The sequence below is a fragment of the Ranitomeya imitator genome, chromosome 6 (genome assembly GCF_032444005.1).
Source record: "Ranitomeya imitator isolate aRanImi1 chromosome 6, aRanImi1.pri, whole genome shotgun sequence".
NCBI lineage: Eukaryota > Metazoa > Chordata > Amphibia > Anura > Dendrobatidae > Ranitomeya > Ranitomeya imitator.
The window spans coordinates 164,889,235-164,916,290 of NC_091287.1; the positions used below are offsets into that span (position 1 = coordinate 164,889,235).

Consider the following 27,056-nt stretch of genomic DNA (forward strand, 5'->3'; position numbering starts at 1 on the left):
TATTCCACTTTTTGTTCGAGGGTATGATAATAAAGCGTTGTTTTTTGCCTCGTTTTTTTTTTTTTTTCTTACGGTGTTTACTGAAGGGGTTAACTAGTGGGCCAGTTTTAAAGGTCGGGCCGTTACAGACGCGGCGATACTAAATATATGTACTTTTATTGTTTTTGTTTTTTTTATTTAGATAAAGAAATGTATTTATGGGAATAATATTTTTTTTTTTTCATTATTTTGGAATATTTTTTTTTTATTTTTTTTTACACATTTGAAAAAATTTTTTTTTACTTCTTTACTTTGTCCCAGGGGGGGACATCACAGATCAGTGATCTGACAGTTTGCACAGCACTCTGTCAGATCACCGATCTGAGAGCAGTGCAGGCTGCTTCACAGTGCCTGCTCTGAGCAGGCTCTGTGAAGCCACCTCCCTCCCTGCAGGACCCGGATCCGTGGCCATCTTGGATCCGGGGCTCGAGCAGGCAGGGAGGGAGGTAAGACCCTCGCAGCAACGCGATCACATCGCGTTGCTGCGGGGCGCTCAGGGAAGCCCGCAGGGAGCCCCCTCCCTGCGCGATGCTTCCCTGCACCGCCGGCACATCGCAATCATCTTTGATCGCGGTGTGCCAGGGGTTAATGTGCTGGGGGCGGTCCGTGACCGCTCCTGGCACATAGTGCCGGATGTCAGCTGCGATAGGCAGCTGACACCCGGCCGCGATCGGCGGCGCTCCCCCCGTGAGCGCCGCGGATCGCGCTGGACGTACTATCCTGTCCATGGTCATGGGGGCCCACCCCACCTCGACGGGATAGTACGTCCGATGTCAGAAAGGGGTTAAGCCACTTTGTTACCATTTTGCCAGAATGCTTTGGGTTCTTGTCCATTTGGAAGGCCCATTTCCGCCACCGCACTGTGTCCCCGGAACACAATAAATACTTCCGGGACATAGTGCAGCTGCACATGTGCAGTAATGCTTTTCGGCTTTGCCCGCATACCGCATACTGCATGTGCGCAAGGCAAAATTGCATTGCGCACGCATGAACTACAGAGGAAACCTACTCAACTTCAAGAAAATATTGCGGACAGCGGGAAAGGAAGGGGGGAATGAAAGAAGAGGAAACACTGCCCATCGGACCGGACACAGGGCATTTACATAGCCCGCCAAATTCAGGTGACAGAGTCCCTTTAACTTCCTAGCTGTTGTCTTGAGATGTTGCTTCAGTATTTCCACATCATTTTCTTTTCTCATCAATTTTGTGAAGTACACCAGACCCTCCCCTGCAGCAAAACAACCCCACAACATGATGTTGCCACCCCCATGTTTCACAGTTGGAATGGTGTTCTTAGGCCTCCAAGCTTCTCTCTTTCTCCTACAAATGTAAAGATGGTCATTATGCTCAAGAAATTAAATTTTAGCGTCATCAGACCACAGGACATGTCTCCAAAAATTAAGATCTTTGTTCCTGTGTGCATTTGCAAGCATTAATCTGGCTTTTCTATGCTTCTTTTGGAGTAATGGCTTCTTCCTGGCAGAGTAGCCTTTCAGCCCATGTTGATACAGTACTTGTTTCAGTGTAGATACTGACACAATCTTACCAGCTTCCACCATCATCTTCACAAGGTCTTTTTATTTTGTCTTTGGGTTGATCTGCACATGTTGGACCAAAGCACGTTCATCTCTGGGACACAGAACCTGATTCCTTCCTGAGCGGTTTGACGACTGGACATTCCCATCTTGTTTGTACTTACGTGTAATTGTTTCTACGGATTAACAAGGCACCTTCAGGTATCTCAAAATTGTACCCAAGGGTGAGCCATATATGAGCCATTGTGCAAGCCCGCAATTCTCTTCCTGACATCTAGGCTTATTTTTTTTAGACTTTCCTATGATGCTACACAAAGAATCAGTGTGTTTCAGGTGTGCATTAAAATACATCTACAGATGTGTCTCTAAGTCAGATGTTGCAAAAAAAAAAATAAAACTATCAGAAGCTTCCAAACACATGACATCATCATATGGTCAGTCCAGAATTGTTTAAAGGCATAGTAATGTTAGTATATTTAACTTTTGACTTTGCAGTAGGTAATAAAAATGCCTTAAAACATTCTCTCTTTCTCATTATTCTGGCATTTCGCAAATATTAATAATTATGGTAATCCTAATTGACCTAAAATGGGAAAGGTTTATTCTGATTCTGATGTCATGTCAGATATTGAGAAAAACAAGCATATGTGTCTTTTAATATAGTGAATGTAAATTTCTGGTTTCAACTGTATATGGGCATCTAGGTCATAGACCGTTTAGTCTGCCTCCAAAGTTTATTTTATATATCAATGTGAGATACAGTATGTACTTCAGGAGGGCATACTGTTAGTCATTATGTGCATCACACTGGTAAGACCCCATTTCATTTAAAATAAACTTTGGAGGCAGATTCTCATGCAGATTTATGTTCACCTAATAGATCCCTACAGCTTAATTACATATTATGAAAATCGTGGCTTTCTCAGGAATAACACATCAGATCACAGATATCAACATTATATTCAACTTTATATGACCTACAGTGGCTTGTAAAAGTTTGGATACACCTTGTCAAAATTAATGTTATTGTGAACAGTTAAGCAAGTTGAAGATTAAATTACCGTATATACTCGAGTATAAGCCGAGATTTTCAGCCCAAATTTTTGGACTGAAAGTGCCCCTCTCGGCTTATACTCTAGTCAAGGTGGGTGGCAGGGTCGGCGGGTGAGGGGGAGAGGGCGCTGAGGCATACTTACCTAGTCCCAGCGATCCTGACGCTCCCCCTGCCGTCCCACGGTCTTCGGTGCTGCAGCTCTTCCCCTGTTCAGCGGTCACGTGGGACCGCTCATTAGAAAAATGAATAGGCGGCTCCACCTCCCATAGGGGTGGAGCCGCGTATTCATTTCTCTAATCAGCGGTGCCGGTGACCGCTGATTAGAGAAAGAAGCTGCGGCACCGAAGACCAGCTGTGACAGGCAGAGGGAGCCGGACGTCGGGACCAGGTAAGTATGTAATATTCACCTGTCCGCGTTCCAGCCGCCGGGCGCCGCTCCATCTTCCTGGCGCCTCCATCTTCCCGGCGTCTGCGCTCTGACTGTTCAGGTCAGAGGGCGCGATGACGCATATAGTGTGCGCGGCGCCCTCTGCCTGATCAGTCAGAGCAGAGACGCCGGGACCAGACGCCGGAACGAGACGCCGGGAACTGCAAGCAAGAGAGGTGAGTATGTGGTTTTTTTTTTAATTGCAGCAGCGGCGGCACAGATTTATGTGGAGCATCTATGGGGCACAATGAACGGTGCAGAGCACTGGCACTGTATGGGGCACAATGAACGGTGCAGAGCACTGGCACTGTATGAGGCACAATGAACGGTGCAGAGCACTGGCACTGTATGGGGCACAATTAACGGTGCAGAGCACTGGCACTGTATGGGGCACAATGAACGGTGCAGAGCACTGGCACTGTATGGGGCACAATGAACGGTGCAGAGCACTGGCACTGTATGGGGCACAATGAACGGTGCAGAGCACTGGCACTGTATGGGGCACAATTAACGGTGCAGAGCACTGGCACTGTATGGGGCACAATGAACGGTGCAGAGCACTGTATGGGGCACAATGAACGGTGCAGAGCACTGGCACTGTATGGGGCACAATTAACGGTGCAGAGCACTGGCACTGTATGGGGCACAATGAACGGTGCAGAGCACTGGCACTGTATGGGGCACAATGAACGGTGCAGAGCACTGTATGGGGCACAATGAACGGTGCAGAGCACTGGCACTGTATGGGGCACAATGAACGGTGCAGAGCACTGGCACTGTATGGGGCACAATGAACGGTGCAGAGCACTGGCACTGTATGGGGCACAATGAACGGTGCAGAGCACTGTATGGGGCACAATGAACGGTGCTGAGCACTGTATGGGGCACAATGAACGGTGCTGAGCACTGTATGGGGCACAATGAACGGTGCAGAGCACTGGCACTGTATGGGGCACAATGAACGGTGCAGAGTACTGTATGGGGCACAATGAACGGTGCTGAGCACTGTATGGGGCACAATGAACGGTCCTGAGCACTGTATGTGGCACAATGAACGGTGCAGAGCACTGTATGGGGCACAGCTATGGGACAAAATGAACGGTGCAGAGCATTGTATATGGGGCACAGATATGGGGCAATAATGAACGGTGCCGAGCACAATATGGGGCACAGCTATGGGACAATCATGAACGGTGCAGAGCACTATATGGGGCACAGCTATGGGAAAATATGAACGGTGCAGAGCACTATATGGCACAGCTATGGGGAAATAATGATCTATTTTTATTTTTGAAATTCACCGGTAAATGCTGCATTTCCACCCTAGGCTTATACTCGAGTCAATAAGTTTTCCCAGTTTTTTGTGGCAAAATTAGGGGGGTCGGCTTATACTCGAGTATATACGGTATCTCTAAAAGGCCTTAAGTTAAAGATTAAACATTTCATTTGTATTTTAGGCAAAAAAATAAATATATATCTTGTATTTTTTCACTTTAAAAATTACAAAAAGGAAAATTGGCTGATGCAAAAGATTGGGCACCCTTCGAGATTTGTTTGTTCAGATAACTTTGACCAAGTTTTCAGACCTTGACCAGCCTGCTAGAGTTATGGCTTGTTCAAAAGAGGATAGAAGGTGCGTTTGCAGCTTAGGTTCCACCATACAGAGATGACACCTGCTGCTTAGTAATGACGGACAGTATATGGCGGGATAACATAAATACACGCTGGTTAACTTCACCCGGTATGTAGGGGGCGAACCCTGTTGCGTCACAGGGCCGCAATACCACAGAGTGAACTCTAGTGTTTTGGTCACAGGACTCTGCCCCAAGGACACGCAGTTAGAGTCCTGCGGTGCCAACGAAAAACAAACTAAAGATTTACCACACTATGTGCATACAGCACCGCTCTGGCAAACGCCACTAACCACCCTAAGCTTGGTCCAGGAAAGCGCACTATTAGCGCATGGCGCCGCTCTGACGGACGCTGCTGTAGTTGCAGTACTGTCGTGCCTTGTGCTGGATGGCAAAATCTGGCGCTAGTTAGCTCCAATCACCCACACTCAGTCAACAACGCTAGGGAAGGGGATCATTTAGGAGCTTTCATCAGATTGCATACACACATCCACATATACATGACTCTGGATTTATACTAGTGCATGGCCGAGCGGCCATGCGAACCTGTTATAGTTGTGTGCTTCCGGGACCTTCCGCATGGTTCAATCAGGATCACTTCAGGACCTGAGCATGTGACCCCTGACATCCAATGAGAGGTCGTCCCATGGGCATGCTCATTTGGCAAAAAGTAGGACTTAGTCCCTGGAGCGTCTGCTCACCGCTGATTAATGCTGGTTACAATAGATGAACCTGGGATGGCAGCAGTAACCAGGTGCTCAGCATTAGCTTGAGCAAGATGCTGGGACTGACATCTCTGCTGAGCAGGCTTCTCTGCAGCTGGGGATAAATGGGAGACTGCAGAGTCCCGGGCCACTCGAGCACCCGTGGTCTGTAATATCTGCCAGCAGTTAGGACATTATGCCAATAAATGTTCCCAGCGGTCGGGAAAATGATCGCGTCTAGTAACCGTAAGAGGTGGTTCACTAGACACAGCGACGTTTTCCTCTAAACTGTCTTTTAAGGAGACAATTATCATTGGCTCATCCACTCTTACGGTAGAGCTTTGCATGGACTCTGGGGCGGAGGGCAATTTTATGTCTTCTGCCTTCACCCAACGTCACTCAATACCCCTGGTGATGCTCGCCAAACCAGTAACCGTGCGAGTGGTGAATGGGTCGACACTGCTCTCACAGATTACTCACCAGACCATCCCATTTACTGCAGAGTCCCTTCCGCCTCACCGCTCCTATGACTGTCCTATTGACCTCTTGCCTGGTGCAGAGCCTCCCCGGGGTCAAGTCTATTCATTATCTCTCTCAGAGACGGAGGCAATGTCTCAGTACATCCAGGAGAATCGGGCAAGAGGATATATTAGGAAGTCAGTGTCACCTGCTGGGGGTGGGTTCTTCTTCATGCAGAAGAAGAATGGGGACCTACGTCCATGCATAGTCTACAGGGGTCTTAACGCCATCACCGTTAGGAATAAGTACCCACTGCCCCTGATATCTGAGCTCTTTGATAGGCTTCGTGGAGCAAGGGTATTTACTAAATTTAATCTGCGGGGTGCTTACAACCTGATTCTAATCCGTAAGGGGGACGAAGGGAAGACGGCTTTTAACACCAGGGATGGGCACTATGAATACCCAGTGATGCCCTTTGGGCTCTGTAATGCCCCAGCTGTTTTCCAAGACTTTGTGAATGACATCTTCTGGGATATGCTCTCCAACTCGGTCATAGTCTATCTGGATGATATTCTTATCTTCTCTCCAGATACTGACTCCCACCAGTGGAGAGATGTTTGCAAAGTTTTCGACCTCTTACAGGCAAATTCCCACAATTTGAGATTTGCTCCCTTCTTGGTGAGGGCTACCAAGGGAGCTACTAAAGTTGAGAAATGAGGGATGAATTGACGATAATAGGTAATGAACCCCATAAAGCACTGCACCGCTTTAAGAGAATGGGGTTCTTGCCAGTCCGTCACAGCCTGTGGCTTGGCAGGATCCATAGCCAATCCCTGGGTGGAGATGATTTAGCCAAGGAAGGCAAGGACTCCTGTTCAAACACACACTTCTCCAACTTGGCATAGAGGGCGTTTGCCTGTAGGAGGTTGAAGACTTTGCAAACATCTCTCTGATGGGAGTCTATATCTGGAGAGTAGATGAGAGTATCATCCAGATAGACTATGACCGAGGTGGTGAGCATGTCCAAGAAGATATCATTTACAAAGTCCTGGAAAATGACAGGGGTATTACAGAGCCCAAAGGGCATCACCAGATACTCATAGTGGCCTTCCCTGGTGTTAAATGCCATCTTCCATTCATCCCCCCTCACGGATGCAAATCAGGTTGTAAGCACCTTGTAGATCAAGTTTACTAAAAACCCTTGCTCCCTGCAACCTATCAATTAGCTCAGATATCAGGGGCAGAAGGTACTTGTTCTTATTGGTGATGGTGTTAAGACCTATGCATGGACATAGTTCTCCGTTCTTCTTCTGCATGAAGAACCCTGCCCTGCAGGTGACACAGACTTCCTAATGAATCCTCTTTCCAGATTCTCCTGGATGTACTGAGTCCTTGCCTCCATCTCCAGGAGGGATGGTGGATAGACTAGACCCTGGGGAGGCTCAGCACCAGGAAAGAGGTTAATTGGGCAGTCATAGGGGTGGTGAGACGGAATGGTCTCCGCAGCCTTCTTGGAGAACACGTCCGCATAGCACCAATAGTGTTTAGGGAGAGAGGAAATATATCCGGGTACCTCTGTAGTAGCAACCTGAATGGATTCCCTCTGACATCTACCCTCTCAGGATTCCCTCCATCCCAGAGATCTCCCTGAGGACCACTCTATATGAGGGGAGTGGTAGCGTAGCCATGGTTTCCCTAAGAGGACCTCATCAATTCCCTCAAGAATGACTAGCAGGGAGATGATTTCCAGATGGGATGGAGACATGGATAGTGTAAATGGGATGGTCTGATGAGTTATCTGTGAGGGCAGTGTTGACCCATTTACCACTCGTACAGTCACTGCCATTGGGCAAAGGCAGAAGACATAAGGTTGCCCTCCACCCCGAATCCACGCAAAGCATTACCGTATGAGTGGATAGGCCAATGGTAATTGTACCCTTGATGGTCACTAAACGGGGGCATTTTCCTGACCGCTGAGGACATCTGGAGGCAAGATGTTCTGACTGCCGGCACACTTGACAAACCTTCAGTGCATGAGCGGTCCGGGACTTAGAATCTGCTTGTGACACCTCCATGGCCTCATGCGTCTCGGATGCCTGGACCGGAGATTCCAGAGGTTTGGCGAAGGTGGGAGCCAGCCAAAACCCCTGCCTACACTGGGCTCGCTCCAACCTTCGCTTGTTAAAACGAAGGTCGATGAGAGTTGACATCGCTATTAGCTCCTCCAGTGTGGCGGGAATCTCCCTAGTGGCCAAAGCATCCTTCATATGGTCAGCCAGTCTCCTCCAAAATACAGGGATAAAGACTTTGTCTGGCCACTCTTACTCAGATGCTAAAGTCTGGAAGTGGATAGCAAAATGGCTGATGATAGCAAGCCCTGTGTCAGTGCTAGCAGTTGGAGAGCCGTATCATGGGTGACTCAAGGTCCCAAAAATGCCTGTTTCAGAGTACTCAGGAACCGTGGAGCACTCTGCACCACATGATTGTCACGCTCCCACGGCAATGCCCTGTCCGACAGGAGAAATTTAATGAATCCCACCTTGGCCTGCTCTGAAGGGACGTGTGCAGCCAGGAGCTCAAGATGTGTAGCACACTGGCTCAGAAATTCCCTACATGACTTGCTTTCACCGGAAAACTTATCTGGCAGTGGGAGGCGAGATAAGGCTGAAACAAGGGTGGCAGTGGACAAACTAGCTGCAGCCATGCTAGCAGCCTGAACAGCTACTGTGGTAACATCCACGGCTGAGGTTGTGCGCTCGAGAGCCACCAACCTGTCCTCCAGCTGCTGGATGTACTGCTGCAGTCGCTGTTCGTCCACCATAACTAGCCAGACCCTGGCACTAGTATAATGTTAGGGCTGGTGGAACGCACCAAATAATATTAAAGAGGATATAAGGTGCGTTCACAGCCCGGGGTCCACCGTGCAGAGATGACACCTGCTGCTTAGTGCTTATGACGGACAGTATATGACAGTATAACATAAACAAATGCGGGTTAACTTCACCCGGTATGTGGGAGGCGAAACCACATGGTAAGTCATCAGGTATGCATGTTTTATTTGCAGCTATTGCTAAATGTGTATAGCCTCAATTGCTGCAAATTATATCATCTCAGTAGTCTGGTGGACTTTAGAGAAAGGAGCCCTGCACGTAACACTGTCATACACAGCATAAAGTATACAGGCAGCTACTTTGCTATATTATAAGCACAGGCACTTTTTATAAACCCTGCACAGCACTTCTCTAGTGGCAAACTTCATAGGTCTTTTCAGGCAAATTGCCTTTCCTTCCTGGCACCATACAGATAGATGAAATACACTTATATTCTCTTTTAATAAGAATTGTATACCATGATTAATGAAATATGTGTTTAATGATATCCTTAGTCATTAACATTTCTCACATTGGAGGCCTTTCCTTTTATGTTTTTGTTTGTTTTGTTTTAATGAATTGTATATTGAATACAAATTGCAAGTTATATTTTAAGAATCAGATTAATTGTTCTTGTGCTTTTCTGGTCACTTTACTCCTGCTCATTGTTTGAATATATAACACAAAGTATTTTAGGATCACATCTATCCTTGATTAATCTCAAAGAACTGGAAGAATTTTCCAAGGAAGAATGGATGATATTCCCTCAAGCAATAAATGAAAGACTCTTGACTGGCTACAAATAGTGTTTACAAGCTGTGATACTTTCAAAAGGTGGTGCTACTAGGTATTAACCATGCTTTTGCATCTGTCCATTTTTCTTTTTGTAATTTTTAAAGTGTAAAAGATGGGAAAAATAAAATACAGCTGTAGCAAAAATTAAGAGACCACCACATCAAAACCCTGTCATACGCAGCACAATTTCCAGACCTGAACCCCATTGAAAACCTCTGGAATGTAATCAAGAGGATGATGGATAGTCACAAGCCATCTAACAAAGATGAACTGCTTTCATTTTTGTGCCAAAAGCAGTGTAAAAGACTAGTGGAAAGCAGGCCAAGATTCATGAAAGATGTGATTAAAAATCATGGTTATTCCACAAAATATTGATTTCTGAACTCTTCCTGAGTTAAAACATTAGAATTGTTGTTTCTAAATGATTATGAACTTGTTTTCTTTGCATTATTTGAGGTCTGAAAGCAATGTTGTTGTTTTTTAATTTGACCATTTTTCTTTGTCAGAAAAAAAATACTAAATTTATTGCTTGGAAATTCGGAGACATGTTGTCAGAAGTTTATAGAATAAAAGAACAATTTACATTTTACTCAAAAATATACCTATGGAGAGAAAAATCAGACAAACTGAACATTTTGCAGTGGTCTCTCAATCTTTGCCAGAGCTGTATATATATATATATATATATATATATATATATATATATATATACAAAAAAAAGGAACAGCACAGTATAATTACTTATCTTCGGGTGCAAGGCCCCTAGACAATCCGTCCAATGATTATCCAAACTTCATACAATTCCAAAAAAGAGGCAGCACTCCATTGTTTCAGTGGAAAAATGTGCAGGATTTTAATCAACCCACATGTCTGGACGACATTTTGGCTACAAATGAGCCTTTCTCAAGCCTTGAGAAAGGCTCATTTGTAGCCGAAACGTCGCCCAGACATGTGGGTTGATTAAAATCCTGAACATTTTTCCACTGAAACAATGGAGTCCTGCCTCTTTTTTGGAATTATATATATATAATTCCCCCCCCCTAAAATACAAAGGGGATGTGTCATTTTTAACGTGAGGCATTATAGAGATCATTTCACCTTCAACTTGCTTAACTGTTCACAATAACGGTAATTTTGAACAGTAGTGCCGAAACTTTTACAATACCACTTTTCATGTGCATGTGAATGGCTTAGGATGGTTGATCCTTTAGACAGATTCCCTTGAAAATATCCCATTCACACGTTATTCACACATCCATGCTTCCTGTACGTGTTCTATCTGTGTTTTTCACTGATCATACCCATTATAATCAAAGGATAAATTCATTTTTTTCTCAGAAGAATTATCAATAAAATGGTGATATGCCCACTTTTGATCACATTTCAGGATCAAAATCATCCATTAAAATGAATGGGTCCTTGAAAAAAACATTTAATTAGATATAAGGGTGCATTTTTTTTTCTCTTACATACAAGAAAAATGGATGACACACTAATGGTAAAAAATAGTGATGATCAGATCATTTGGGACTCGACTTTGCTGGCTTCTCCTAATGTTAACAATGGATTTGATTGAAATTGAACTGAATATTCCTAACTTTTCTCGTGGGGTCCCTCAAGACCCGAAAGCAAAATGAACTTAAGATGTTAAAAGAACAAACACAAAAATAATACTCACCATGTTGTTCACTACTCTGGCAGCCCATCTGCTCAATGTTTGTTGCCAGTTATCTGGTCTTCTTCTTTTTGATGTTGCGTGCCATTACTACAGGCCAGGACTTCTATGCATGGTAAAATCGCAATGAACCTTGTGACTTTACAATGTGCAGTGACCCCTGAGGCCTGATCATGGCTAGAAGTCTTGGACTATATTGAAGAGGCCTGAGATGTGGCAAAGAATAGGATTGGACAGCTAGAAACTAGTAAAAGTCTGGCCATAGAGTTGAGTAATAAGATATTAGCTTTCGTCTGTTTTTTTTAAATAGTTAGCTAACACAAATGATGGCATTTTTTACGAATACGAATCATGATTCAAATTGTAAGGTGATTGATTGCATTTCTATGGAACCTCGAATTTCAGAAAATTTGACTCAACTTCGATCCACCAGAGATCAATCTGCTCATCTCTTGTAAAAACTGACACATTGACCAAACATTACTGAAAATCTCCTCAAGCACACTCATGACAAATCGGTCCTCAGAAATCGTACAGAGCAATAATTGTTGAAAAAAGACTGTCTTATGTTAAAAAAGTGTTTCTTTTTTAAATACATATTTTTTGCATTAATGATAAAACAACATGTCACTAAATCCTTCAGTTCCACTGAGCTCAGTCTCCAATATTTTTGGCTTAAGTTGCATCTGGACAAGTGACACATATAAGAAGAGGCATCCAAAGTGAGAGTTTGTATTTGGCTGCAGGTGCTCTACTTACCCTGCAGGTGCATGTTGTGCAGCTGTCATGCATAAAACTGGAATGATTGTCGTAGACATCACTTCGAAAGAGGCAACTGCCAGAAGGCAGGTCAAACACTTTTCTTTGGCCTAAAAAGAGGCAATAAAATATATGAAATAACAACGCAAATAAATGAATGCAACTATATCAAAAAGCTTTTCTAAAGCCATAAGAAAATAAGAGTCACATGAAACAAAGATAGAAAAAAAATCAGTCTGTAAAAATAAAGTACTACCTCAAAATATTCTTAGGCTAAATTCCCAGGATGAGTATTTGGGGTGTTTTTGATATTGAAGATTTTCTACAAAATTTCTGCACAAATTAGCAAAATTTCTTTCTTTTTTTTCTTGTGTTTTTTACATTAGCTTTTATTGTGCTTTTTCTGCTTCTGGTCTTTTGTAAGTTTTTTATAAAACTACTTTGTTTTTATTTTTTACTGTTTCTCAGCATTGATGAAAGTTTATTGATAATGTCATGTGCGTATTACATGCATTTTTAATGCATTTCTCCTGCAAAAATGCATATGTGTTTGCCTATGCATTTTTACCTTTGGATTTTCATAATAGCATATTTACCGCAAAAGAAAATGAAATGTTGCAGATTTCAAAAACGCACCATAGATCAGTTTACCCTGCATAAAAAAGCACAGTCAGCATGAGATTTCACTTTGATGGAACTATAGTATGCTGAGCTTTTTTAGACAACAAAAATATGTAGCATCAAAAATTCACCAAAATTCATCATCTGAACTTAACCTTAGAATTAAATTCAATGTTTCTACTGCTTAATTCACGGAAACATTATTGGATTATTGGATTTATACCCCACACTATGATAAGGAGAAACATTCAAAATTTTTCCTTTTTGACTGGTTGAATTGTTTTACCCAGCTACATTTCACAGTCTGAATACGTAATATCATTTATGTGCTGTCCGTGGGACTCTTGATCAGAAATCAACAGTCTCATATATGCTTCTGATTCTGTTGAGTTCGGGTCAGGAGATGATTTGTGGCAACTCCATCGATCGCAGCTTATATTCGTATTCAGAAACACAGTTTAACCTTGAGGATCATATCCATCAGGGATGTCATGTTTTCAGGATTTCCTTGTACTGCACAGGTGATAATTTAATCACCAACTCTTTATTTGTGTAGGTGATTAAATTATCACCTGTGCAGTACCTCGAGGAATGCAGTTTGACACCCCTGATATACATGATAGACCTATATGTCCACAGCCTGTTTCCATGACACAAAACAAACCCTACAATCTATATTACAGAGCTGTAGATGATCTTTATGACACCAATTGGAGCCCCTCCATAGTACAGAAATATTCCAACAGACAACAACTATCTACACTTCCTTTTTGAAATTGGACACATATTTACAGTAGCGCCAATATAGAGCTTTATGGGTGCTAAATTACAGTTCTGTACAAATCAAAGCTTGTACAAATCCATAATATTGCTGTATACTTTATCCAGAATTTGGCACAACCGTGTTTTTTTGCTTAAAATACGTAGAGGCCAGATGTCTCATGTGTGCACATGGTAATTCATGAGCCATGATCATTTTTAAGAGTCTGCTGATGCTAAAACACGCAAAGTGGAGGCCACATGTTTCTTTTTCCATGTACCATAGAACCAAGTGTATAGATTAGCAAAATTTGAATGCTGCTTATTACAGTCTTGCAAGTGAACACAGTAGGTGAAGGCTCTCTGCTAGACACCTCTGTATTTCTTCCGTTGTAGTCTGTTGAGGTATCATGGGTCAATAACTTTTTATTTTTACTCATTAGAGCTGTCATATATGACAAACTGATGATTTCAAAGGAAGAAAAGAGGAAGCGGTAGTTGTGGTTGCGTTTCAATGAACCGGAGACTATAAAAAGATGTGGTGGACGCCTGGTAGATTTGCTTTTCCCTTGAACAGATGTATAGATTTATCTTGTGAGAGTATGTACATAGATATCACACAGTTCTTGATGAGCAGAAGGGTTAAGTCCCTAGCACATGGCACTTTTGTAATGCCATTAAACTCAAACCCTCATATACTGGAATTGGAGTGATGTATTCCTTTGTATTCTACAAGGAATCTGAGAAAGGCTAATTGAATATTACGTTTTCACATGCATCTCCCTTTATATCTTATAGTATTCTTACATTATTAAAGGCACAATTATTAAATAAACTTCAAAGAATACAAATAGTCATAAACCAGATGGATTAATCTCAAATGCATAATGTGTTAGATAACCAATAGCAGGCAGTTTAAAAATGGGAGCAGTGTTATGATTAGGTAATTCAGAACCACAATGGATCTTGAAGTTCAGAGCACACAAAGTGACCTGACAATAACCAAAAGACATAGGACGAGCTCTGAGACGTGGGAACTCTGCTGACCGCAATCCCTAATCCTATCCAACCACACTAGAGGCAGCCGTGGATTGCGCCTAACGCTCCCTATGCAACTCGGCACAGCCTGAGAAACTAGCTAGGCCTAAGATAGAAAAATAAGCCTACCTTGCCTCAGAGAAATACCCCAAAGGAAAAGGCAGCCCCCCACATATAATGACTGTGAGTAGAGATGAAAATGCAAACGCAGAGATGAAATAGATTTAGCAAAGTGAGGCCCAACTTACTGAACAGACCGAAGATAGGAAAGATAACTTTGCGGTCAACACAAAACCCTTCAAACAACCACGCAGAGGGGGCAAAAAGACCCTCCGCACCGACTAACGGTACGGAGGTGCTCCCTCTGCGTCCCAGAGCTTCCAGCAAGCCAGAAAAACCAATTAAGCAAGCTGAACAGAAAAAATAGCAAACAAAAATAACACAAGCAAAACTTAGCGTATGCAGAGCAGACAGGCCACAGGAACGATCCAGATGGAAGCAAGACCAATACTAGAACATTGACTGGAGGCCAGGAGCAAAGCACTAGGTGGAGTTAAATAGAGCAGCACCTAACGACTTCACCACATCACCTGAGGAAGGAAACTCAGAAGCCGCAGTACCACTTGTGACCACAGGAGGGAGCTCTGCCACAGAATTCACAACAGAGCAGGCCTTAGAGGACATTGTGCATGGTACCTTCTCACGGCCATAAGTCACTTGACCAATCAAACATCAGGCCAGAGATGGTGTACAACGGAAGTGCAGAGAGCCGAACAGGAACCAGAGAGCAGTGGAGAGGTCGGTGGTGAGATTTTTTTTATTATTAACCTTTTTGCTGACCCTTTACTGCTCAGCAAAATGGCAGACACAGCTGGACATAATTTTGCAGAATGAGCGAATTACAAAAAATATGTATTCTCCAGAATGTAGATTTTTATAAAATGGCTCTTGAAATTTAAATAGTAATACTTCTTACTGTCTGGAACCCTAACTATCGCTGTCACAGGGGTTCTCTTAATGGTAGAGAGGCTTGAGTCTCAAACCTCACTATACTACTGCTAATCAATGAACTGTCCCATCCCCCACCACATGGAGCATGGGACAGAAATGTAATGTGAACAAGACACAGAAGACAAAACAGGGATAACAGAAACCCTCTATCATACAAAAGCAAAAAAAAAAAGAAAAAAAATCTAGGGTTATTATTGTTTGTGTGAGTAAATAGCCCATTTCATACCTGGAGTGCAATATGAAGTGGAGCCTATGAGCAAAATCAATCCACACTTATTTTAAAACCAGCTGAAGACTGTGAGAATCAACTGCCTGCCTTATACTCTATGACAACAAACAGCCTATAATATTCAACTTTGTTAGGATTCTTGCACCCATGTTTAAAACAATCCACAGGAAAATCAAGCCATAATCATAGATCACATGAATCTTTATTACATATGTGTATGAGAGGAGGCTATTATTCAATGCCATTCAAAGGTATCTACACAGAGACTTGTGTTATGAGAGACAAATTCATCAAAAACATGTGTAATGGATCCTTGTTGTTTATCCCAGCAGTAAACACAATTCTGGCCATTTGGAATGTACTGCAAAAATGTGAGTGGTTGTTTTAACTGGTTAGCTTCATTTATTATAAAAGTCAGCTTTTCCAGTCCAACGGTCCTAAGTCATTTGACGTAAAAAAGGCTAACACATGGCACAAACATATAAAATGAAATCAGATCAGTTATTGCCTTCCTTAAAGAGTTTGGCAAGATTGCAGGGCCCCCAATGATGCACACAACAGAGGTTCTGTATTCAAGAATGGAGGAGAACATGAAAAAACATGCTGGAGGTGCATGTGCTTTGCCGCTCCACTCAAAGTCCATGGCACTGACCAACAATGACCATCACTGTCTGAGACTAGAGGAGGTAGAAAAATATCATGCCTTTTTATGTAATTGGAGGAATAAAGAGGTAAAGTAAATTTTTATGAGTGATGTCTCATAGTTGTGTATAACTCAAGGTTCATTTATTTTAATTGTTATGCTTGCCTATATAGCATCATCTTGCTCAACAACGCTTTACAGACATCACCATCACTGTCTCGCTCTGGGCCCACAATCTAAACTCCCCATCAGTATGACTTAAGGCCCCGTCACACATAGCGACGCTGCAGCGATACCGACAACGATCCGGATCGCTGCAGCATCGCTGTTTGATCGCTGGAGAGCTGTCACACAGACAGCTCTCCAGCGACCAACGATCCCGAGGACCCCGGTAACCAGGGTAAACATCGGGTAACTAAGCGCAGGGCCGCGCTTAGTAACCCGATGTTTACCCTGGTTACCATCGTTAAAGTAAAAAAAACCAAACGCTACATACTTACCTACCGCTGTCTGTCCCCGGCGCTCTGCTTCTCTGGTCTGGCTGTGAGCACAGCGGCCGGAAAGCAGAGCGGTGACGTCACCGCTCTGCTTTCCGGCTGCCCGGCGCTCACAGCCAGACCAGAGAAGCAGAGCGCCGGGGACAGACAGCGGTAGGTAAGTATGTAGCGTTTGTTTTTTTTTACTTTAACGATGGTAACCAGGGTAAACATCGGGTTACTAAGCGCGGCCCTGCGCTTAGTTACCCGATGTTTACCCTGGTTACCAGCGAAGACATCGCTGAATCGGCGTCACACACGCCGATTCAGCGATGTCAGCGGGACCTCAACGATCAAAAAATGGCCCAGGCCATTCCGACACGACCAGCGATCTCACAGCAGGGGCCTGATCGCTGGTGCGTGTCACACATAGCGAGATCGCTACTGAGATCGCTGTTGCGTCACAAAACTTGTGACTCAGCAGCGATCTCGCTAGCGATCTCGCTATGTGTGACGGGGCCTTTAGGATGACTGCTTAACAATACAGAACTAATAGGTTCATTTGCTTTGTATGCCCTTGCACAAGAGATACATTGCTGAGTAAGCAAATTATTTTATGCACTGTAAGATCACAGTGTTTTCACTCTTGGCGTGATGCAAATACTTTCATTATTTCGAAAAAAGTATAAAATATTTCTTTAAAAGGTTAAAAGACTTATGTTTAATGCATAACGATAAAGTCTATATATAATCTTATGCTGGCGAAGACAGTTGTCAGATAAGTGCTTGTTTGCCAAATGCAATTTCTCCCGACCACTGAGTGTATATGTTTATTCATTAGATGAGAGGCTCACAATTCGTTACCAGGCTCCTCTGACAGTGGTTTATTACACAGCAGAATAAAAGATCGACACGATGAAACCCAAAAGGCTGATGCTTGTTTCTACTCATTTTTGTTGTTGGGGAACCATTGAGAGACCCCAAATTTAAAGGGGTTGTTCAGGACTTTTTTAATGACAGCCTTATCCTTACGCTGTCGATCGACTTTTCTTAGTGCCGTTGGTGAGGATAACTGATATTGATGCACAGTACCTGGCCACAGTCACCATACAGTTCACGGAGCTGTGCTGCGCAACTCCGCAACTGAGAACTTACGTCTGCCTTTGGCATCAGGAACAGCAGTGGTGTCGCACCCCTCGCCAATCAGGAATTGATCACCTATACTAAAGATAGGCCATTAATGTATATGTCCTGAAAAAAAACCCTGTGAGCCAATCTCACCAATATCGTTATGATCTGCTAATATTAATCTAATATACAGTGGCAGCATTAGAGCTGTGCCTCTTAACTTCCCATGGTCTACCACTACTGCTTGCCTCCAGCCTATTTTATGAAAGGCCCAATATTTAACACGTTATATTACTAAGTATTATAGTTATGTGAATTTAGGATTAAGTTTAGTGTGTGTCTTAAATATAAAATAGAATCAAAAATTCACCAATCCCTCTAATGCAGTGTGTTGCCCTTCTTCTGTTTAACTTGAAAAGAATTTTAAAACTTTCTAGAATGCAATTATGTGTCAATACTAAGCTGTATTTGTATTACTTAACATCTTGTAAATGGCAAACCAAACACACAGACATGAGAGAAATGTTCATAAACACACAGTAAATATCCCCACTGTTTACAAGGATCATATGACACAGGAATTATTTATTCTTTTTGGCAACAGAGTTGACATTGACTCCTACACAGTAATGTTCAATGATGTTAGTTCAGACATTAGTGATTGTGCTTTACGAGGAAGGGTATAGCCTGCTAGTAGTTTTGTACTGTCATTTTAAGCAGCGTTATTGGCAATGGCTTTTAAGGATACCTAAGGTCTAGTCATACCCTTTAAGTTAACCCAATAATCTAATAAAACAGTTTTTATAAAAAGTATATGTAAATTCCAAAAATGCCTCAATTTATCTTATATGTACTCTATGCTAATGGCCTGCAAATCTACACCATTTCTCGATATATCCACAGTTTTTTCTTCTTGTTTATAGAGTATGAATACTAACATATTCTACAGTGCTTTACAGAACTTGGCAGTACTCATTAGTTACTCCTTGATCCCAAACAGACAAGGTCCAATTAATCTTCAAGTATATTGTGGGATGGTCAACAAACTGTTAAGCAGAGATTATATCCCTAATCAGATTTAATCCCAAGACCCATATTACATCCCCAGTGCAGGAAATGCATTGCTGATGGCATTTTCCCCAGCATATGAGGGTTAACTTCTTGAGATAAAAATGTTAACATTTAACAAGAAATTTTGCAGATATTTGCTGAAAATTAGTATTGGTACTAAAAAGTTTAAGACAACTCTGGGCAGAAAAATGGGTCATCTTGGAATGCCCAACTTCGATAAAATTGAAAAAAAAAATAGTTGCTAAACACAACATTAGCATACTCCTTATTGATGCACATAATATTATTCATCTGCTCATGATCAAGGACAAAATTCTGTTTAAGTTTTATCTAAGCAGGGTATTTGTTTGATGTGCTACATGTGGTGATGCTTAAGGTTGGCAGCACCATCTAAATACTTAAACATATTAAGAGTATCCACTCACCTATGCATTTTGGGCAACACTGTCCAGTAGGAATATGACTGAGATGCTGTGGGCATGACAGAATTGGGCAGACTTCTTTAATGCACTGTGTCCTGCCTCCCTAAAGGAAAATAGTGGAGATTAGAAAAAGAAAAACTGCAAGTCTATCCTAAAAACAAAACTGTGTGTGAAAATATATCCTAAAAACAATATTTTCTCAAAATCAAGTATATAAAATGAATCTGCCAATAGGATCAGCCCTACTAAGCCTACTATATGGACATGTAGGTTATAGGAAGCAACATAAAATGATATCTTGATATGTGTGATCCAATATTATTTTTCAGAAAAATCCACTTTTTTCTTATATGTAAATGAACTGTTCAGGACTATGGGCCGAACACAGATCTGCATGAGAATCTGCCTCCAGAGATTATTTTAAATGAAATGGGGCATTACCAGTGTGAGACAAATCATGATTGACACTTTACTCTCATTCACACACAGCTCTTCAGTGAAATCAGACCTAACGCAGTACAGCAGAGCTAACACAGTACAGCAGAAGTAAACTTTGTCTTGTTACAAACATTGCTAGCAGTAGCTGTCCTCTCATAGTGCTGTCAGCTATGCTGTAGAGCTGTGCCTGATTATAACCAGCACAGTACAGCAGAGTTGAACTTGTCTCATTACAAACACAACAAGCACATTTGCATTTGTCTTCTCACAATGCCATTAGCTATGCTTTACTGCACTTCCCCAATACTGGCTACTTGTAAGACAGAAGTGGACAGAACTGCGAGAGGACTACAGCCACAAATGTTTTTGTAAATAGGCAAAGTTTAGTTTTGCTGTACTGTGTTAGCTCTGCTCTACTGTGCTAATTCTGATCTCACAGCAGAGCATACTATTATATGAGCAAATTGTCAATCATTACTTGGTTCAGACTGGCAATGCCCCTTTTATTTAAAATAATCTCTGGAGGCAGATTCTCAGGGAGAACAGTGTCTGGTCTATAAATCTTAACAGCTGAATTACTAATAAGAAAAATGAGGATTTCTCTAGAATAAGACATCAGATCGCAGATATGAAGGTATCATTTAGCTTAGCTGCCTATGACTAACAGGCCCATATAGACGGCTAAGGATGGTTGATCCTACTGACAGATTCCCTTAAAGGGTTATACAAGGCACATGAACTGCAAATTGTAAAAATATATTATAAATAGTTTCATTGCTACTAATACTCTGGAATTTCAATGGATTTTCATGAACGGATTTATAGTCTAGGAATCTCTGTCAATACATTTTGATACACTACAGTGTTTAGTAATGTAGTAATATAAAAAATAACTGCATGGTGGTCAAAACTCTTCATGTTTAAGAAAATAAAAAGTCCAATTTTAATGATTTGAAGATTAAAAAAATGGAAAATGACATAATTAAAAAGTAACTTGTGAATTTTTTAAGGACTATTCTCAAGATCCTCTCTAGGAGCGCACCACTGACCAACTTCCTTCTTAATAGGAGACGGTGTTCTCCTGCAGATTGGCTTGTTTTAGCCTAATATATATTAAATAATATGAACATCACAACACACTATAAAAAAAATCTGTGCTTCTACTAAGGTTGTTAAGTGTGTCTTGATTTTAATAACTGATGAAAACAATAACAAAAGTTAGTAAATTAAAATTGAAAAAATAAAAGAAACCCGTCAGTCATGTCATGCTGCATGTGTTGCAGATCCAAAACACCATCAGGTTTCTTAATTAAAGAAAGTTATTTTTACTTTGAAATACTATATTGTCTCAGAGAAAACATAGCATGGAAAATGAGCAAAGTACAGACAGCAGAGTCTGCAAACAGGGAGAAGACTTAATTGGGCAGTGTCCTTTAGCGTTCCAACTTGACTTGATTGGAAGGTGTCCCCTTAATAGGCAGATAGAGAGATCTGTCAATCAAGATGAGCTGGGTGGAGAGGATCTCCAGCTTGTCCTAAAACTGTAACCATCTAATTCCGTCCGTTACACCATATTTCATAAGGAAGTGAACAGAAATACACAATTTCTACATAATATCAAATAATAATAAGAAAAAAAACAATGTAAAACTAACAACCAATAAACCTCAAATGTGAGGGACACAACAAGCTACAAGTCTCTTTGTACACACCGCTGAATATATAATCAAAGTAGTTGGGAGTTACTGACCGCCACTGAGCTAAGAGTCAGTTAATGGTAACCACCATACTTCCTCTAAAGGGATACTGAAAACATCCAGAGTTGGATACATGGTCAGACAATATTACAGATTTCTCATGCCCCATATGGATGTACAATAACAGCTCAAAGTACCAGATAGCAATTCTGACTTCAGCTACAAATATGGTGTCCAAAAGATCTCCCTTATACTTACAGTGTGTGAGGCAAGTGCCGTGTCCCTCCTCCCCATGTAGAGAGGATGCCTGTCTAGATTTCATGTGCACTTTAAATACTAATTAGTCTAAAAATGCCTTTGGATAAAACTGGAATTTCCCAGCAGCATTGAGAAAATTAATTTCACTCATCTAAATAGTATACAACATGCAGAAAGAAATGGTTGCTTAAAAACAACTTTCATCTTTGGTGCAGAGTAAGGTTAGACTGAAGTTTAATCACATTTTACACTATATCAGTGTGTGGTATGACATCATAAAGTATTCCATACTGACTTGTATATTAACAAAAGTCAAGTAACTAGTCTAGAATGGATAATGAGAAACACATGAGAAATTTCTAATGTCACTAATTTAGAAGAGCTTGAATCTCTACCAAGGGTAGCAGTATTTCCACAACTACCTAAATGTAATACATGAAGTCTCTGCAAAAGCCCTCATAAAGCTGTCATGAATCAACATTGAACTTTCATTGAAATGGTGAAAAACGAGGTGTGAAAGTTGAAGGCAAAGTTGAGAAAGACCAGATGTTGATGAAACTAAGAGTTAATAATCAGAACCCCCCAGTCATTAGAAGGTCTCTTAGAAGAGTGGAGAAAATGCTTATCGGAATTAACATACAGTCTACTTCGTACAGCTCCAGAAAGTGTTTCTTATTTCAACTGCAAGTGCTGTTAATGGGTTATTATGAAAACTATCTTTTGGAGATAGGTTACATCTGTGATTGCCGATCATGGCTGACCTGAAATAAATTAAGATGACACCTCCATACTCTATCACAATAAACACTTGCACTATTGGGACAAGCCCAGTCTAAATAAGACTCACTCTTGTTTATGACTCTGGGAATGCTATGTTCTTTATAAACACTATAGGTTTAGCAGAGAATGAAGGGCAAGGCAGAGTCTCCATTCAGTCTATGAATAAATAAACTTAGTCAAGGCCATGAGAAACAACTTTTGTCATGCACATTTCCATATGGATTATGGATAACTGCAATCTATTACCACCATGAGGTAATGGCTTTACATTTGGATGGATTGTAGTCGCTTGCCGTGTTTATTAGTACAAGAATAGACTCCTTTTCAGAATTTGTAAAACACAGAATAACGCCCTTGATCTTATCATGTAGAACTGATGGATCTGTAAAGCACTTGAGGCCAAACATCAGTGGAGAGATTAACAAATAAGGGTTTGTTCTCTAGACTGTCAAAAAGGACACCAAGGTCAATGTTTTTCTAGATAAACCATATTTCTCTGATGTCCAGATTTCTCAACGGTATAAGGTATATATTGATTTCAAAAACAGCCATCAAGGTCAATCTTTCCATTCAATGGAAAGTAAATATCACATTTGAATAGATCAATCTTCCAAAGAGTGAAAATAAGACAGAAAGTTGCATTGTCACACAATATAAAAGATGGGATGTAGTTGTAGCTGGCAATACACATCAAGAAGGACAAAAGTACAAGGAAGGTTACTTTTTAATCGTGAAAAATTGTCAACATGATGTTAGTTCTTCATCAAGCAATAAAATGACTATGTTAGATAAATCGTCAATGGATGGCAAAAGGCTTAAAGGGAACCTGTCACCCCGAAAATCGCGGGTGAGGTAAGCCCTCCGGCATCAGGGGCTTATCTGCAGCATTCTGAAATGCTGTAGATAAGCCCCCGATGTTACCTGAAAAAGGAGAAAAAGACGTTATATTATACTCACCCAGGGGCGGTCCCGCTGCTGGTCAGGTCGGATGGGCGTCTCTAGTCCGCTGTGGCGCCTCCCATCTTCATTACAAGACGTCCTCTTCTGATCTTCAGCCACGGCTCCGGCGCAGGCGTACTTTGCTCTGCCCTGTTGAGGGCAGACAAACTACTGCAGTGCGCAGGCGCCGGGCCTCTGACCTTTCCGGCACCTGCGCACTGCAGTACTATCCTCTGCCCTCAAGAGGGCAGAGCAAAGTATGCCTGCGCCGGAGCCGTGGCTGAAGATCAGAAGAGGACGTCTTGTAATGAAGATGGGAGGCGCCGCAGCGGACCAGAGACACCCATCCGACCTGACCAGCAGCGGGACCGCCCCTGGGTGAGTATAATATAACGTCTTTTTCTCCTTTTTCAGGTAACATCGGGGGCTTATCTACAGCATTACAGAATGCTGCAGATAAGCCCCTTATGCCGGTGGGCTTACCTCACCCGCGATTTTCGGGGTGACAGGTTCCCTTTAAAGTAGTAAAGGGATCACACAAAAAAAGTAATCTGTTTCCAGCCTGACTTTTTCCTCATACCACATGTGTAATCATTGCTATGATATTAAATGCGTAATGTATAGTGATGAGCGAACGTGCTCACCACTACTCGTTACTCACCCTAGTATTACTGTACTCGGTGTACTTGGCCAGCACCGAGCATTTCCGGGATTACTAGGCGGGAACTCGGGTCTCCACCCTGCATTTTTGGTGGTCTTTAGAGACCCAATCTACATGCAGGGATTGTCTGCCATGCACTGTAAAGCCGCAGCCATCTTTGTTGTGGTCTTGCAGTGATTGGCTGGCCGCACAGCATCATCAGGGGTATAAGAGACCGGACGCTGCCCTGCTCGGCACATTCAGCTCCAAAATCAGACACTGTAGGGAGAGCTGCTGCTAAGATAGGTTCAGATTTGGGGATTTCTTGGTCAGTGTGGGGTCTACCAACCTAAACTACTCAAATCCAGCTAAACCAACAGTCCTTCTAAGGACTAATTCCAAAGTATATAGGTTGCAGTGTTAGGTAGGTAGGGGAGTGTACATCGCTCTATACATTTCAGTGCAAGGCCTGCAGGCACTGTATGTGTGTATACAGATATCATTGCATACATCAAGAGGGTCCATTCCATTACTGTCTGCTGCTGCTACCTATAGCATATATTGACCGTATATACCTAGCCCCATGTATAATTGGCTAGAAAAAAATATTTGGCAGGTTAATAGAGAATATTTTATTGCAAAGCAATGCAGTGCCCTTTTTATCTCCATTAGTTTTTTGACACTGCACAATACAGCCAGAATCTTTTCCTAGCACAGCGTGAAAATCCAGCAATTTTAAAGGGGTTACAAAGGTCACTTATGAGTGAGCAGAAAAATCTTTCATTTTTTTGTGGCATGGTAAAGTAGATTTTTTTTGAGTGTCTTTGCACAATTTCTTGACACCATTTTGATGAACTCCCCAAAAAATACATACAGGCCACATATTTTACAGTGTGGTATATCTGTGACATGCCCCATACATCCGTGTGTTAAATTCCATTTTTTGCTGTCTGTTACTCTAGTTATATACAGCACTATTTTGGAGACCTCAAAAAAAATACAGGGCACATATTTGGCAATGTGGTATTTTCGTGACAGGCCTCATATATCTGAAAACTCCAAGTTTGGGTATTTTAGGCCGGTATTCCAGTATTCCAGTTTTTTTCCTGGCTGTTACTCTACTTATATACAGCACTAATTTGCATAAAAAAAATAAAAAATATAAGCCACATATTTGGCAGTGTGGTATTTTCGTGACAGGCCTCATATATCTGCGTGCTCCAAGTATTAGGGTTTGCAGCCCGGGGTCCACCGTGCAGAGATGACACCTGCTGCTCGGTAATGGCAGACAGTATATGGTGGTATAATGTGAACACACATTTTAGCTTCACCAGGTATGTACGGAGGTAAACCCTGTTGCGTCACAGGGCCGCAATAAAACAGAGTGAACACTAGTGTTTGGTCACAGGACTCTACCCAGAGGACATAAGGTTAGAGTCCCTCTAGACCCACTAACTTTCGGCGCCGCAACTGCGGGGCTAGAGAGAAAACTGAACTTAAAGATTTACCGAACAAAGTGCGTACAGCGCCACTCTGGCAGACGCCACTAACCACCATAAACTTGGTGACAGATGCTGCAATAGACGTGGTACTCTCGTGCCTAGTGCTGGATGGCACAATCTGGTGCTAGTTAGCTCCAATCGCCCACACTCAGTCAGCTACACTAGGTAAGGGGTTTAATTAGGAACATTCATCAGATTGCATACACTCATCCACACATACTGCACACGATTTTAGATTTGTACTAACGCATGGCCGAGCGGTTATGCAAACCTTTTATAGCGGCATCCTTCTGGGACCTTGCCAGTGGTCCAATCAGGGCTGCTTCAGGAACTGAACATGTGACCCCTGACCTCCAATGAGAGGTCATCCCATGGACATGCTCAGTTGACGAAAAGCTGGACTTAGTCCCTGGAGCGTCTGCTTGCCACTGATTACTGCTGGTTACAATAGCTGAACCTGGGAGGGCAGCAGTACCCAGACACTCAGCATCAGCTTGAGCAAGACACTGGGACTTGACATCTCTGCTGAGCAGGCTCTACTGCGGCTGGTGAAGATTGGGAAACCACAGAGGACATGGTTCGAGATTCCACCTGTGCAGCAGCGGGAACTCGACATCTAACAACAAGTTTGGGCATTTTAGGCCAGAATTCCAGTGTTTTTCCTCTCTGTAACTCTACTTATATACAGCACTATTTAGCAAACCTCCAAAAAAAATATAACCACATATTTGGCAGTGTGGTATTTCAGTGACAAGCCTCATATATCTGTGTGCTCCAAGTTTGGGAATTTTTGGCCGGTATTCCAGTTTTTTCCGGTCTGTTACTCTACTTTTATACAGCACTATTTTGCATTTAAAGAAATAAAAAATGCAGGCCACATATTTGGCAGTGTGGTATTTTCGTGACAGGCCTCATATATCTGCCTGCTTCATGTTTGGGCATTTTTTAAAGACTCTGCCGATAACCCCAAACAGGCCATTTGCAAAACCTGTCATGCCAGCATCAGCAGGAGTAGCAAAACTGCCAGTCTGACCACCAGCATGATCAAGCACATAGCAGCAAAGCACCAGACTTTGTGGGCCAACCCCAGGCTCCAGGAATAGTGTCTGCAGGGGAAACCACTTCTTTCACTGATGTGCATGCAAGCCAATCCCCTGTCCATGGTGTATGCCAAGATGCCTCGTGCCCTGCACCTTCCATTGCCCACACTCAAATAGCACCATCATCAAGCACGTCAACATAATTGTCCCAGCGCAGCTTTCAGTTTTCCATACCCCAGTCATTGGAACGCAAGTGGAAATACGCAGCCAACACCCCAAATGCCACAGTACTAAATTCACACAATTCTCATCTACTTGAGCTGGAAATGTTGCCATTTAGACTTGTGAAGACGGTATTTTTCTGCAACACCTGATGGCAGCCATCCCAAGGTACTTGGTCCCCAGCCACCACTATT

At 42.3% G+C, this 27,056-nt stretch overlaps 1 protein-coding gene across 1 annotated transcript in view; it reads right to left on the reverse strand.

The window, feature by feature from the left end:
• The window catches only part of BMPER (BMP binding endothelial regulator), a 398,089-nt gene that overhangs the window by 177,926 nt on the left and 193,107 nt on the right, over nt 1-27,056 (reverse strand). The window contains exons 7-8 of the mRNA XM_069730267.1: nt 19,350-19,449; nt 11,949-12,058 (exon numbers count right to left, since the gene is read on the reverse strand). Of these exons, the coding sequence (XP_069586368.1) occupies nt 11,949-12,058; nt 19,350-19,449 (210 nt within the window). The remainder of the gene's footprint in view (nt 1-11,948; nt 12,059-19,349; nt 19,450-27,056) is intronic.